The sequence below is a fragment of the Centropristis striata genome, chromosome 16 (assembly GCF_030273125.1).
Source record: "Centropristis striata isolate RG_2023a ecotype Rhode Island chromosome 16, C.striata_1.0, whole genome shotgun sequence".
NCBI classification, from domain to species: Eukaryota; Metazoa; Chordata; class Actinopteri; order Perciformes; family Serranidae; genus Centropristis; species Centropristis striata.
Window position 1 is genome coordinate 33,188,472 of NC_081532.1, and position 16,333 is coordinate 33,204,804.

A 16,333-nucleotide genomic window follows, 5' to 3' on the forward strand; every position below is an offset into this window, starting at 1 on the left:
GATGATCTGATGAGCAGCAGCTGAGAGGCCCCGGCTCCAGCACAGCAGTCTCCCATCAGCAATCAGGCTTGCACACACAAGCTGTATCCCAATGTCAAGGATCCTTCCTTGGTAGGATCCTTCCTTCGGAGTCGGGTCCTCCGGAGGCGAGGCAAGAGTCCTTCCTTTCCCTGGTGTAACGTACAAATGGGACAGTCTTCAGAGTGTGCAGCTGTGCGTCATTGCGTAACTGGACGTCCTGCTTAAATTCAGCGTCGCTCTCAGCCTTTTGGCTAAGATCAAGTGTAGTATCTGTTCTTATCAGTTTAATAAAAATAAATAAATACATAAATAAATAAATAAATTCAGCGCCGCAATTTCAAAATCAGTTCACCAAATGGATGTGTCTTTTGCATCAGCACTCTGACACATATTTGTAAAAATGGAAGAAGATGCTTTAAGGTTGAATCTCCACGATTTAGCAAGTAAAAGCCACAAAGTGGATTAAACCTGAATATTTAACTGATCCTGGCTGAATTTGGCCACTACTTAGTTTCATAAAAGCAGCGTAGCATAATTCATCATGGAAATATGTTCTGTGATTTTTTTATTTTACAGTACAGTACAATAACAGTTATTTATAAATAACAATAACGGATAATAGTGGACTAAATGAGAGCAAACACCTCACATAACATTTTTCAGTCTTTCACAGTTTTAATTGCTGTCAACATGCTTTCCACTAGGACATGGAGCAGCCAGCCAGTGTTTTTTTTCCATAAAAGCCCAAATTTGGTGGCCTCCCACAGATCTAATTCCACTATTCCATCATATACACTGAACTTCATCATTGCCTATTTTAAGATTTATTTTAAAGGAGAATAAGGGTTCTTGTATATTTTATTTAAGGCATCTTATTTTGACAGTCTTTTTGTAAATTCTGTGGTCAATTCTGTTAACACACTGCACTCTTCTTTTGAAAGCGGCATGTGTTTAGCGACAGGAAGTTATTCAAAACACTAAGTCACAATTTAGTGTGATTAAAACGACTTTAACTGTTAGCTAATGTTAGCTCGCGGCTAACGAACGGCATATGCAACAGTGTATTTTGACCTCTGACCGCCCGGTAGGGTGGCCATTTCCTTCACATCAAAAAGGAGGACACTTTGCGGACAAGCAAGCAGATATTTGTTTGGTATGATCCGGTTTTAAGCAGAGTTGTACTCCGATAAGCTTGATGCTTGTCAGTGCTAGCATGTCTCTCAATAGCTGCTTTGCCTTAATCACCACATGGCTCATTTGAATATTCTAATGAGCCATGTGTTGATAGTTCACCACATGAAAATGGTCGTGTCCCCCTACCCGTAGATATATACAAGAAAGGTGTTTATATATATATATATATATATATATATAAATATATATATATATATATATATATATATATATATATATATATATATATATATATATATATATATATGTGTGTATATATATGTATATATACATATATATATATATATATATATATATATATGTATATATATATATGACCCTACCGCCCGGACAGGTTGATTGGATTTAATTCAGCGCGCACACACACGCAGACAGTAGCTGTGTCCCAATGTCAAGGAAGGATGCTCAAACGGCTGGATTTGAAGGATGCCACGTCATCGACATCCGCCGAAGGACTGTCCCAATGTCGAGGATGCTCCGGAGGACAGAGTCCTTCTTTTGCCCAAATTCCAAGGATGCATGTGTGTATCGTCCGTGCGCTCCCATTACCCATAAAGCATTGCGCACACCGGTCTACCGGGAGATTTAAAAATAGCGAGTGTAGAAACAGCGACGCAGGCGGCGCAATATGCATTTAAATATATAAGTATTTTCAGTTTACACTGAATGTTGTTACATAACTTACAAAACGTGTGTTTAAAGTCAAGCAAAAACATATACATAAACAAATGCCAGAATATTAAGCTAAAGATAATAAACGTCATCTTGATACATTGCCGGTTAAGTTAATTAATGCTCTCTAATTAATCTCAGTCGCTAAAGTTATTGTTAATTAATTTATATGCGTCCGATGATGATGTACTATGTGCAACTATGCCATTCAGAAAGTTATACATTTCTTTATTGTGTTTACAGGGACCGAAAGTCCGCTATTATCCGTTATTGTTATTTATAAATAACTGCTATTGTACTGTACTGTAAAATAAAAAATGAAAAATCACAGAATATATTTCCATGATGAATTATGCTCCGCTGCTTTTATGAAACTAAGTAGCGGCCAAATTCAGCCAGGATCAGTTAAATATTCAGGTTTAATCCACTTTGTGGCTTTTACTTGCTAAATCGTGGAGATTCAACCTTAAAGCATCTTCTTCCATTTTTACAAATATGTGTCAGAGTGCTGATACCAGAGTCACATCCATGTGGTGAACTGATTTTGAAATTACGGCGCTGAATTTATTTTTGTATTTATTTATTTTTATTAAACTGATAAGAACAGATACTAGAGGCCGAGAGCGGCGCTGAATTTAAGCAGGACGTCCAATTATGCAATGACGCACAGCTGCACACTCTGAAGACTGTCCCATTTGTGCGTTACACCAGGGAAAGGAAGGACTCTGGCCTCGCCTCCGGAGGACCCGACTCTGAAGGAAGGATCCTACCAAGGAAGGATCCTTGACATTGGGATACAGCTTGTGAGACACGGAGCGAGGCCGTGGCCCTACTACTCGCTATATAGACCGTGAACAAGCTTGAACGCTCCCTTTTACGTTGATGTCCTAAGAGGGTCAGACAGGATTTGATGCGCTCGTTGATGACTCAAAACAAGTTGAAAATAACTTTGTGTGTTGTTGTGCTCACACAGTGCGAGTATCATTAGTGGTGCATTGATATTAATGATCATGTGAAATTTCACAGCGGCGCACGTAATTCATTCATTCAGCAGCGGTGCACGGGTTTTTTTTTAAACAGAAGGTGAAATGTCCGTACTATTTTTTCTCTTAGGCGGGAGGCAAAAATGCTTGGGCGCCGCACCTAAGCCGTATAATGGCAGGGGAAACCCTGATGTCTAATGCCAAAGGTATGTCACATAACCAGACTGAGGACTTAAAAAAGAAAAAGTCACCAATGAGCAGAAAGAAGAGGCGGAGCAACAGCAAGAGCTTCAGTCACACTGCTGACAGGAAACTGAAACTTACTGCAGTAAAAGCTTCGGGAAGCTGCAGCTGAGACTCGTCTTGCTGGTTCTGTTGAAAGATCAATTACAGCCAACTAAATTCTCTGGACCTTTCTAAACTACACAGCAGTCTCTGCACACAGGTGAGTGAAGCTGATAATATCTAGTGTGTTTAAACAAGCAGCATTAACACAGACGTGAGCTGTGCTGGAAGAGCCTCTTCTGGAGGTCAGACAACAAAACTTTTCAGATAGATTTTACCTTATGTTTGAGGTAGATATATAATATAAAATTGCCTATTATAATTGTAGTCATCATACTTTGATATTCAAAACACATAACCAATAATTCTGTAACTCTAGATTTACTTTCTCACTCAGTGAGAAAAAAATGGCAGAGCTGGGGAAGACAGAGGCTAAAATTGAGCAGATGATCCAGGAGAGACGATCAAAGATTCAAGAGTTCAGACGTTCAGTCGAGGTCAGCCGGGACAATGCAGACAGAGAGATAACAGCCAGCATCCAGGTCTTCACCAAACTGAAGGAGGCCGTTGAGAGAAACCAGGCTGAAGTCATTGAAACGACTGAAGAAAAGCACAAAACAACAGAGAAACAGGCTGAAGGTTTCATCAAAGAGCTGGAAGAGGAAATCTCTGAGCTGAAGAAGAGAAGTGCTGAGCTGGAGCAGCTGTCACACTCAGAAGACCACCTTAACCTCGTCCAAAACTGTCCATCCCTGAATGCACCTCTACCCACCAAGAACTGGACAGAGGTCAGAGTCTGTCCACCTTCATATGAAGGGACTGGGAGAGCAGCTTTTGCTCAGTCAATGGAGATGCTCCAACATGAGATGAAGGAGCTGCCCACAGAGAGGGAGCTGAAGATATTCCAGCAGTATGCAGTGGACGTCACACTGGATCCTGAGACAGCACATCGTCAACTCATCCTGTCTGAAGATGGGAAACAAGTGCATTGTGGTCTTGAACGTAGGAACGTCCCAGACAATCCAAAAAGATTTTCTGATCGTATCTGTGTTTTAGGGAAGGAGATGTTTTCTTCAGGTAGATTTTACTTTGAGGTTCAGGTTAAAGGGAAGACCGATTGGGTTTTAGGAGTTGCCAGAGAGTCAGTCGATCGTAAGAAGGTATTCTCTTTTAATCCTCGGAGTGGTTACTGGAGAATAGGTTTGAGGAATGCAAATGTTTATTGTGCTTTTACTGAGTCCCAGTTCACTCTCTCTCTGAAGTCTCGGCCTGAGAAGGTGGGTGTGTTTGTCGATTATGAGGAGGGTCTGGTCTCCTTTTATGATCCTGATGCTGGAAGTCTTATCTACAGCTATACTGGCTGCTACTTCCGTAGAAACATCCTCCCATTCTTCTTTCCTGCTGTTGATCAAAATGGTACTAACTCTGCCCCTCTGATCATCTGTCCTGTTGACCACTGAGCAGCTAACCATTGAAAATGGTTTGATTATAGATAGATTGATGAAATGGATGGATAGATGTACTTTGGTAAAAAAAATAATAATAATAATAATGAAGTAAAGTTTATTCATAAATATACTCCTCGCAGTCACAGACCTAGCTGGATTACTTATTATTTTAATCTCATGGAGTCATGTTGTGTGATATACTTTGAATGTAAGATGATTTCTTGGTGTTTTTTTTATATTTTTTTTACATTTGTCTATAATCATCTTATTATCATCTTCTCTGGTTTGGTTAAAATCTTAATTAAAATCATACAACATGAGAATTTAGCTTGTACATTTTAAAATACAATGCAATGCACCTTAACCTCGTCCAAAACTGTCCATCCCTGAATGCACCTCTACCCACCAAGAACTGGACAGAGGTCAGAGTCTGTCCACCTTCATATGAAGGGACTGTGAGAGCAGCTGTTGCTCAGTCAGTGAAGATGCTCCAAAACATGATGAAGAAGCTTCCTAAAAAGACTGACATGAAGACGGTCCAGCAGTATGCAGTAGACGTCACACTCAATCCTGAGACAGCACATCTCCAACTTAACCTTTCTGGAGATGGGAAACAAGTGCATTGTGGTCTTGTAATGAAGACCACCCCAGACAACCCAAAGAGATATTCAAATGGTCTCTGTGTTTTAGGGAAGGAGAGGTTTTCTTCAGGTAGATTTTACTTTGAGGTTCAGGTTAAAGGGAAGACTGGTTGGGTTTTAGGAGTTGCCAGAGAGTCAGTCACCAGCAAAGGCTGGATCTCTGTTAGCACTCAGAATGGTTACTGGACTTTAAGGTTGATGAATGAAAATGCATACAGTGCTAATACTGAGATCCCTGTTGCTATCTCTCTTAAGTCTCGGCCCGAGAAGATGGGGGTCTTTGTAGATTATGAGGAGGGTCTGGTCTCCTTTTATGACGCTGATGCTGGAAGTCTTATGTACATCTTTACTGGCTGCTGCTTCACCGAGAAACTCCTCCCATTCTTCTCTCCAGGTTTTAATTACAATGGTAAAAATTCTGCCCCTCTGATCATCTGTCCTGTTGACCACTGAGCAGCTAACCATTGATGACGGTTTTTAAACAGAGTTTTCAAATATCACAAACGTGTGTCATATATTTATATCTGATCTTTAGTCTGATAGCTATATATACATTACACATGGATTAGTGGGTTCAGGAAATGGATGGATAGATGTATTTAGTAAAAAAAGAGAGAGAGAGAGAGAGAGAGAGATTTGTTCATAAATGTAGGCCTCACAGTCACAGGCCGAGCTTGGATAATTTATCATTTTCATCTCATTGAGTTATAATGTTTGATATTATTGGAATGTAAGTTGATGTTTGGTGGTTGTTTTTTTTTTTTTTTTACATTTGTAATTTACATTTGTGATGTTATCTTCTCTGATTTGGTGAAAGTTCTAATTAAACTCATACACCAGGTGAATTTAGCTTGAACATTTTGAAATACGATGTACACCTTTTTCATTTTTTTTATTCTGATCAGTTTTATCGTGTAAAAGAAGGGCAACAACCTGAAACTGAAAGATAATAATCACATTTGTTATGTAAAAGCAAGAAGTTGTGTGGGAGTTCATAGAAATCTGGAATAAATGTTGTACACTGTTATTTTAATATTAAGATATATTTTCCTGTTTGGACAGCAATAAAGAATCCTTTTAAAAATAAGATTCTTCAGTTTTTTATTTGTCACACAAAAGACACGATTAAAAGTACCATCACTGTCACTGGAACGTGGATAAAATAGAATCTTTGTTAACTTTATGATATAAACCTGAAGTTTTCCTCCTATAACAAGTCAAAATGTTTGCTGTGAAAAAGAGCTATTTACCAAAGATTGTAGTGTGCTGCTGCATGTCTCAGACTGACCTCTTTAGTTGTATTTGTGTAACTTTTGTTCTCTGAGCTGCTGTAGACTCTCATTTAAAAACAAAGAAGACATTATAAAAAGCAAAAAGTCTCCATTACCTGCAGGGTGGCAGTATAATGCTCCCTGTTTCTAATGCCAAATGTATGTCACAATAACCAGACTGAGGAATGAAAAAAAGAAAAAGTCACAATGAGCAGAAAGAAGAGGCGGAGCAACAGCAAGAGCTTCAGTCACACTGCTGACAGGAAACTGAAACTTACTGCAGTAAAAGCTTCGGGAAGCTGCAGCTGAGACTCGTCTTGCTGTTTCTGTTGAAAGATCAATTACAGCCAACTAAATTCTCTGGACCTTTCTAAACTACACAGCAGTCTCTGCACACAGGTGAGTGAAGCTGATAATATCTAGTGTGTTTAAACAAGCAGCATTAACACAGACGTGAGCTGTGCTCAGACAGGAAGAGCCTCTTCTGGAGCTCAGAAACAAAACTTTTCAGATAGATTTTACCTTAATTGTGATGTAGATATATATACATAATCATGATTGATTTTTCTTCAAACACATAATGAAGAATTCTGTAACTCTAGATTTGCTTTCTCACACTTTCACTTCTGTTGTTATTGTGTCGCTCCAGTATGTCTGCTGCCGGCGCTTCACTCTCTGAAGATCAGTTTCTGTGCTCCATCTGTCTCGATGTGTTCACTGATCCAGTCAGCACTCCATGTGGACACAACTTCTGCAAGAAGTGCATCACTAAACACTGGGATGTTAGTGTCCAGTGTCAATGTCCCAACTGTAAAAAGATGTTCTCCACCAGACCAGAGCTGCAGGTCAATACTTTTGTCTCTGAGATGGTCGCTCACTTCAGACAGTCAGCTCAACAGAGAGCCAGCAGCAGCAGCTCAGAGCTACAAGCTGCTGGACCAGGAGAAGTTCCCTGTGACGTCTGCACTGGAACCAAACTGAAGGCTCTGAAGTCCTGCATGGTGTGTCTGCTCTCCTACTGTGAGACTCACCTGGAGCCTCATCTGACAGCTTCACGTCTGAAAAGGCATCAGCTGATCGACCCTGTGGAGAACCTGGAAGGCAGGATGTGCATGAAGCACGATAAACCTCTGGAGCTGTTCTGTCAGACTGACCAGACGTGTGTCTGCATGCTGTGCACTGTTTTAGAACACAAGACTCATGATGTTGTTCCTCTCAAGGAAGAATATGAGAGAAAGATGGCAGAGCTGGGGAAGACAGAGGCTGAAATTGAGCAGATGATCCACAAGAGACGATCAAAGATCCAAGAGTTCAGACGGTCAGTCGAGGTCAGCCGGGACAATGCAGACAGAGAGATAGCAGCCAGCATCCATGTCTTCACCAAACTGAAGGAGGCCATTGAGAGAAACCAGGCTGAAGTTATTGAAACGACTGAAGAAAAGCACAAAACAACAGAGAAACGGGCTGAAGGTTTCATCAAAGAGCTGGAAGAGGAAATCTCTGAGCTGAAGAAGAGAAGTGCTGAGCTGGAGCAGCTGTCACACTCAGAAGACCACCTTAACCTCGTCCAAAACTGTCCATCCCTGAATGCACCTCTACCCACCAAGAACTGGACAAAGGTCAGAGTCTGTCCACCTTCATATGAAGGGACTGTGAGAGCAGCTGTTGCTCAGTCAGTGAAGATGCTCCAACATGAGATGAAGAAGCTTCCCACAGAGACTGAGCTGAAGACGGTCCAGCAGTATGCAGTGGACGTCACACTTGATCCTGAGACAGCACATCCTAAACTCATCCTGTCTGAAGATGGGAAACAAGTGAGTTATGGTGTTGTAAAGAAGAACGTCCCAGACAACCCAAAGAGATATTCAAGTGTTCTCTGTGTTTTAGGGAAGGAGATGTTTTCTTCAGGTAGATTTTACTTTGAGGTTCAGGTTAAAGGGAAGACTGATTGGGCTTTAGGAGTTGCCAGAGAGTCAGTCAATCGTAAGGGAGGAATCTATTTTAGCGCTCAGTATGGTTACTGGACTTTATGGTTGAGGAATGAAAATGCATACAGTATTTATACTGAGAACTTTGTCTCTCTCTCTCTGAAGTCTCAGCCTGAGAAGGTGGGTGTGTTTGTAGATTATGAGGAGGGTCTGGTCTCCTTTTATGACGCTGATGCTGGAAGTCTTATCTACACCTATACTGGCTGCTGCTTCAATGGAAAACTCCTCCCAGCCTTCCTTCCCTTTACTCAGAGAGATGGTAGTATCCCTCTGATCATCTGTCCTGTTGACCACACTGAGTAGATGAACCACTGATTGTTGTGGAAGGAGACAGATTTTAATGTCAAAAATGTGCAAAACCTAATGGCAAAGTCAGGCAACTAGTATCAGTGACATTTTTGAGACGTTAAATCAATACGGATATCAGATTTTTATTAAGATTTTATGATCTCGTATATATCAAAAAAAAAAAAGAAGGTTGGCCGAATACAAAATAAAATTTTATTCTTCTCAACCCTCTGTACACAAGTAGTTTCAGCACGTTTTTCTTGCTATTTTTTTTTCCATTTTACTCACTGTGGCTTTGTATTTCACTGCACTATTAAAATATATGTAACATATATGAGTCCTGCAGCTCTATGGAATCAGCACAATCATGGCTAGAAGTGGAATCAACTCAAAAATGTTTTTTGCGCAGAATAACAGTTACAATGACATAAATAGTTAAAAAAAGAAAAAGCACAAGTTGAATTCCTCTGATAATTTTATTTTTTCATAAATTGGAATGAACTTTTCCAAGTTCCCACAGGTGTCACAGGTATTGAAAAAAACAAACAAAAAAAATCTGTCTCCACAATTTATAAATACTATACTATACAACTATTTGCATTTTTACAACCTGTACTTCCAGCCTCTCCTGTCAAAGTCAAATTTATTTAAATATCGCATTTACAGACGGCTGAGCCGCACCAAAGTGCTTCACATAAAGTGCAATAAAATACAGAATTGGCAAAGGTGAAAGAAACAAAAACAAAAAAACCCAAAACAAAATTAAATTTAAAATAAATTAAAAGAAGAAGGGATCATTTTTAAAAGCACTGTGGGATAACTAGGGGACACTATTCCCTAGCACTTGCTGGAGGAAAACTTTAATTGAAGGCAAGAGAAAAGTGGTGGGTTTTTAAGTGAGATTTAAAAACATTTTGGGACTTCCCTGCACGGATGTGGAGGGGGAGGCAGTCCCAGAGTCTGGGGGCTGCTACTGAAAAGGCCCTGTTGCCCCTTGTTTTTAATCTGGACCTGGGCACCTCCAACAGCAGCTGGTCAGCTGACCGTAGAGCTCTGGAGGGGGTGTGGTGGTACAGAAGGTCAGACAGGTATGTAGGGGCCAGACCATGGAGGGATTTGTAAACAGTTAGAAGAAGTTTATAGTCAATGCGGTGACGGATGGGGAGCCAGTGGAGCGATGGAGGACCGGGGTGATGTGATCATGTTTTTTAGTGCAGGTGAGGAGTCGGGTGGCTGAGTTCTGGACCAACTGCAGGCGGCGAAGCTGCAATTGATCCATGCTGGTGTAGAGAGAGTTACAGTAGTCCAGTTGTGATGTGATGAAGGCATGGATAGCTCTCTCCAGGTCACTCTGAGGCAGGTAGGCTTTAGTCTTGGTTAGTGTTCTCAGGTGGAAAAAGTTTCTCCTTACTACTGCACTAACCTGCTGCTCTGTGTAAACAGCCTCTCCTGTCCTCTCCCCTCTGCTCTGTGTAAACAGCCTCTCCTGTCCTCTCCCCTCTGCTCTGTGTAAACAGCCTCTCCTGTCCTCTCCTCTCTGCTCTGTGTAAACAGTCTCTCCTGTCCTCTCTTCTCTGCTCTGTGTAAACAGCCTCTCCTGTCCTCTCCTCTCTGCTCTGTGTAAACAGCATCTCCTGTCCTCTCCTCTCTGCTCTGTGTAAACAGCCTCTCCTGTCCTCTCCCCTCTGCTCTGTGTAAACAGCCTCTCCTGTCCTCTCCTCTCTGCTCTGTGTAAACAGCCTCTCCTGTCCTCTCCTCTCTGCTCTGTGTAAACAGCCTCTCCTGTCCTCTCCCCTCTGCTCTGTGTAAACAGATTTTCAGTGAATATTTGTCACGTGACCGTTGGTCTCAGCAGAATCAATCATGTCTTCACAGTGTCTCTGAGGAGCAGAATTAAATGTTTTTAACAGGATCTGGTTAGTGCAAACACTTTATTTTAAATGACACATGGAGAATAAAGAGATTCTGACACAAATATCAACATTGAACATGAATCTTCGTTTCGGTTGTTGGTTGTGTTTCTTTTCCTGACAGAAAGGTTGACAGAGTTTCTTTCTATGATAAACTGTATATTTTTAAGAAAGCGTACTCTTCAAACCCAACAAAGGATTGTTGGGGTTCAGAGGGTTAAATGTCGGCCTTAGAGTCACAGATCTAACTTTGATCATTTTTTAACTTTCATCTAGTGGAGTTATATTGTTTAAAATACTTGGTATGTCAGTCGATTTCTCATTTGTTTATTTTGTTGATTTTTCTTCATTTTTCTTGTTTGTATCTCTACCAAATTACATGATGTGTTAAGCTCCTTATTTCAACATTTTAAATAGCTTGTACATCACATATATTTTTTAATTCTGATCAGTTTTATTGTGTAAAACAAAAGCAACAAATCTGAACAAAGATAATAATCACATCTGTTATGTACTAGGAAGATAATGTGTGGGAGTTCATCGAAATCTGGAATAAATATTGTACAGTGTTATTTTAATATTAAAATATATTTCCTGTCTGACATCAATAAAGAATTATTTTAAAAATAAGATTCTTCAGGGGGTTTTTTTGTCACACAAAATGCACGATTAAAAGTACCATCACTGTCACAGCTCACTGGAACGTGGATAAAATTGAATCTTTGTTAACTTTATGATATAAACCTGTAGTTTTCCTCCTATAACAAGTCAAAATGTTTGCTGTGAAAAAGAGCTATTTACCAAAGATTGTAGTGTGCTGCTGCATGTCTCAGACTGACCTCTTTAGTTGTATTTGTGTAACTTTTGTTCTCTGAGCTGCTGTAGACTCTCATTTAAAAACAAAGAAGATGTTATAAAAAGCAAAAAGTCTCCATTAGCTGCAGGGTGGCAGTATACAACTACCTGCACTCTGCTCCCTGTTACACGTGTCTAATGCCAAAGGTATGTCACAATAACCAGACTGAGGACTGATAAAAGAAAAAGTCACCAATGAGCAGAAAGAAGAGGCGGAGCAACAGCAAGAGCTTCAGTCACACTGCTGACAGGAAACTGAAACTTACTGCAGTAAAAGCTTCGGGAAGCTGCAGCTGAGACTCGTCTTGCTGTTTCTGTTGAAAGATTAATTACAGCCAACTAAATTCTCTGGACCTTTCTAAACTACACAGCAGTCTCTGCACACAGGTGAGTGAAGCTGATAATATCTAGTGTGTTTAAACAAGCAGCATTAACACAGACGTGAGCTGTGCTCAGACAGGAAGAGCCTCTTCTGGAGCTCAGAAACAAAACTTCAGATCGATTTTACCTTAATTGTGATGTAGATATATATACAGAATCATGATTGATTTTTTCAAACACATTACCAAGAATTCTGTAACTCTAGATTTGCTTTCTCACACTTTCACTTCTGTTGTTATTGTGTCGCTCCAGTATGTCTGCTGCCGGCGCTTCACTCTCTGAAGATCAGTTTCTGTGCTCCATCTGTCTCGATGTGTTCACTGATCCAGTCAGCACTCCATGTGGACACAACTTCTGCAAGAAGTGCATCACTAAACACTGGGATGTTAGTGTCCGGAGTCAATGTCCCAACTGTAAAAAGATGTTCTCCACCAGACCAGAGCTGCAGGTCAATACTTTAGTCTCTGAGATGGTTGCTCACTTCAGACAGTCAGCTCAACAGAGAGCCAGCAGCAGCAGCTCAGAGCTACAAGCTGCTGGACCAGGAGAAGTTCCCTGTGACGTCTGCACTGGAACCAAACTGAAGGCTCTGAAGTCCTGCCTGGTGTGTCTGGCCTCCTACTGCGAGACTCACCTGGAGCCTCATCTGACAGCTTCACGTCTGAAAAGACATCAGCTGATCGACCCTGTGGAGAACCTGGAAGGCAGGATGTGCATGAAGCACGATAAACCTCTGGAGCTGTTCTGTCAGACTGACCAGACGTGTGTCTGCATGCTGTGCACTGTTTTAGAACACAAGACACACGATTTTGTTCCTCTCAAGGAAGAATATGAGAGAAAGATGGCAGAGCTGGGGAAGACAGAGGCTGAAATTGAGCAGATGATCCAGGAGAGACGATCAAAGATTCAAGAGTTCAAACGTTCAGTCGAGGTCAGCCGGGACAATGCAGACAGAGAGATAGCAGCCAGCATCCATGTCTTCACCAAACTGAAGGAGGCCATTGAGAGAAACCAGGCTGAAGTCATTGAAACGACTGAAGAAAAGCACAAAACAACAGAGAAACAGGCTGAAGGTTTCATCAAAGAGCTGGAAGAGGAAATCTCTGAGCTGAAGAAGAGAAGTGCTGAGCTGGAGCAGCTGTCACACTCAGAAGACCACCTTAACCTCGTCCAAAACTGTCCATCCCTGAATGCACCTCTACCCACCAAGAACTGGACAGAGGTCAGAGTCTGTCCACCTTCATATGAAGGGACTGTGAGAGCAGCTGTTGCTCAGTCAGTGAAGATGCTCCAACATGAGATGAAGAAGCTGCTCACAGAGACTGAGCTGAAGACGGTCCAGCAGTATGCAGTGGACGTCACACTGGATCCTGAGACAGCATGTCCCCAACTCATCCTGTCTGAAGATGGGAAACAAGTGAGTTATGGTATTGTAATGATGAACGTCCCAGACAACCCAAAGAGATATGCTAATGTTCTCTGTGTTTTAGGGAAGGAGATGTTTTCTTCAGGTAGATTTTACTTTGAGGTTCAGGTTAAAGGGAAGACTGATTGGGTTTTAGGAGTTGCCAGAGAGTCAGTCAATCGTAAGAGAGTAATCTCTTTTAGCACTCAGTATGGTTACTGGACTTTATGGTTGATGAATGAAAATGCATACAGTATTTATACTGAGAACTTTGTCTCTCTCTCTCTGAAGTCTCGGCCTGAGAAGGTGGGTGTGTTTGTAGATTATGAGGAGGGTCTGGTCTCCTTTTATGATGCTGATGCTGGAAGTCTTATCTACACCTATACTGGCTGCTGCTTCACTGGAAAACTCCTCCCAGCCTTTCTTCCTGGTGTTAATCACGATGATAAAAACTCTTCCCCTCTGATCATCTGCTCTGTCCACCAGGCTCAGTAGATTAACCAAGTTTTTGAGAAGCAATCAATATTTTTCATCAAATGTTTGTCACTAGAGAGGTGTTTTCACATTCCCTTCTGCAAGCCAGACCCCTCATCTGAAAATAGATGCAGAAGCTGACAGTAATTCATGAGTCGGGCGCGAAGCTCCTTGGCTGGCACTGCTTGCACTGCTCTTTCATTGGTCAACCTAATGCAAGCAGCATTGGTGGGCAGGATGCAAGGCCAGGACCAAAATTATTCAGTGACTAAGAAAGATTAGATGTGCTTCCAGCCTCTCCAGTTTTTGCAACGGGAGATTTATTGGTTTTCAAATGTCAAAACTTCTATTTTAGATTCATATCTGATCTGTGTTTGTGATTCTATGTATCATAGGTGGATTCTGAAAAAGAAGGATAGCTTTAATTTGGTAAAAATATTGAAGACAAGTTTATAATTCTATGGTCTTCATAGTCACAGGCATGATTTAGATATTTTTTTTATTTTAATTTAGTGAGGTAATGGTAATGTTTGATAACTTGGGATGTTAGTGGATTTCTTTGTTGACTCTGTTGTCATTTTTCTTTCTACCAAAATGACATAAACTCCAATCTGGTGAAATATATAATTAAAAGCATGCTCCAAGAGAACTTGGAACCACATATAAAGATATGACAATAGTTGATTTTTCAAGGTTGGCATAAACTCTTTGTTTCAGAGTTTGTGCATTTTTTTCAAATGTGACGCAAATGTTTTAATTATTGAAACTTTTTCATTTTAAAAACATTTTTTGTACAGTTTAATAGTGCACCAAGGCTGTAACACCCGTTGCGTACAAGCAAAAAGATAGAAGACTGGAATAAATACTGTCATTTTGATATTACTATTAAGATTTCCTGTTTTCCTTTGTCACGTAACAGGCATGCTTTTTTTGTTGTCATCTCTCAGCAGCTTCCCCATCATCTCTACTTTACATTTGTGACAGAAGTAGTCAAATTATTTTCTTAATAAGAATATAAAATAAGGAATACTAATACTACTACTGTAATACTGTCTGTGATTTACTATTATATCTGATAAAGTAACTAAAGCGTTCAGACAAATGTAAAAAATAAAAAAGGTCAAAACTTACCTCTCAGATGTATAATCATAATCATTTTAATACTTTTTTTATATAGCACTTTTCTTCATAAGGTTACAAAGTGCTATCCAGAAAAAAAACAGATAAAAAACGAAAAACAGCAAAAAACTATGGAAAAAAATCCAAAAGCAGAGGTATCATACACATTAAATAGGATAAAATAAAATTTTCAAAATGGCTAAGGAGGAATAATCAAACTGCTCAGCAACAGATTAAATATTTATGAAAGCTTTCCTAAAAAAGTTTTAAAAAGGGATTTAAAAAAATGTTTAAGATGTGATGCACCCAGAGGTCATTAAATCCTTAATACATTTTGAAGAGAGGCAGTTTAATTCTTTAAAAGTGACCAATAAAATTTAAAAATTTAAACTGAATTGAAGAGGCAGCCAATTAGTTAAATTACACTACTGCTTCCATTTATAAACACTATCCGTCTCTAAAATGTGTGAAACAGCGCCCCCCTGGTAACAGCTGGTAAATGCCATCCAGCCTGTGTGGCCAAACATGGCATTGCACCCTCACCCAGGTTTGACTGAAAACAGGTGAATCCATTAAAAAACGGTTATTGTCAAACTGCAGAGAAACCGAGAATGGACAAACAAAAGTCAGCTTGTTTCCGGTGTTGGCAATTATGCTAACGTTAGCTAGCAGCAGCTCCAGAGAGGAGGACAACAAACAACACAAACAAATTAATCAGGACTTTATATCATGTGGATTTTTCATATACACCTAGAGTTAAATACCTTTTATTTTTATTTTTTGACTGTCTCTTTGTCACTTGATGTTTAACTGCAGTAGTGGAATGTAGGTACATTTACTCAAGTACTGTAGTACAGTTTTGAAGCAGACTTTTACTTTACTTAAGTATTTCCATTTTATGTAACTTTATACTCCACTACATTTTAGAGACAAATACTGTACTTTTTACTGCATTACATTCAGCTGCCAGCTGTAGTTACTTTTCAAGTGCCTGTCCAAAAAGGTTTAACATTAATTCTTTGTAAGCTGGTCTGTAGTAATCATTAGCACTGATAAGTAACTAGTTTTGTGTAACCTAATGTAAGTTAGGTCTTGTCAGCTGTTTGGTGTCTGTCAAACATACAGATATATCTGTGTATGTAATGTAATGATACTTTTTCTTGTGAACATGAACTTTCAAAAGCTGTGAATGTTTTTAATATGCTGGGCGAGGGTCTGACCTTACCTCAGCGATAAACCAGGGCCCCGGTGAGTTAGTGTTGCAGATATCTTGTCTTAAAGGACAATTTTTGAAAACTTGACCTTTTATAGAAAGTCAGAGCATCATTGATGTGGTTGGAATTGATCTGAAAGTGACCTTAAATATCTGTATGCAGAAATTGTTAAAACTAGTGCATC

The 16,333-nt window shown here is 40.1% G+C and overlaps 3 protein-coding genes and 1 pseudogene across 3 annotated transcripts; all 4 read left to right on the forward strand.

Annotated features, from left to right (window-relative positions):
- The first annotated feature begins 253 nt into the window (after window positions 1-253).
- LOC131988854 (U2 spliceosomal RNA) lies at window positions 254-361 on the forward strand (annotated as a pseudogene).
- A 3,201-nt stretch (window positions 362-3,562) lies between these two features.
- Window positions 3,563-4,615, forward strand: LOC131987775 (E3 ubiquitin-protein ligase TRIM39-like). The gene has a single exon (XM_059352637.1). It carries the CDS (start codon window positions 3,563-3,565, stop codon window positions 4,613-4,615), a length of 1,053 nt encoding a protein of 350 aa, XP_059208620.1.
- Window positions 4,616-6,782: 2,167 nt separating this feature from the next.
- On the forward strand, window positions 6,783-9,166 carry LOC131988529 (zinc finger protein RFP-like). The gene is made up of 2 exons (XM_059353662.1): window positions 6,783-6,914; window positions 7,165-9,166. Exon 2 carries the CDS (start codon window positions 7,166-7,168, stop codon window positions 8,804-8,806), a length of 1,641 nt encoding a protein of 546 aa, XP_059209645.1. The 5' UTR covers window positions 6,783-6,914; window position 7,165; the 3' UTR covers window positions 8,807-9,166.
- A 2,659-nt stretch (window positions 9,167-11,825) lies between these two features.
- On the forward strand, window positions 11,826-14,698 carry LOC131988412 (E3 ubiquitin-protein ligase TRIM21-like). Its single transcript, XM_059353518.1, has 2 exons — window positions 11,826-11,943; window positions 12,190-14,698. Exon 2 carries the CDS (start codon window positions 12,191-12,193, stop codon window positions 13,835-13,837), a length of 1,647 nt encoding a protein of 548 aa, XP_059209501.1. The 5' UTR covers window positions 11,826-11,943; window position 12,190; the 3' UTR covers window positions 13,838-14,698.
- The last annotated feature ends 1,635 nt before the right edge of the window (window positions 14,699-16,333 follow it).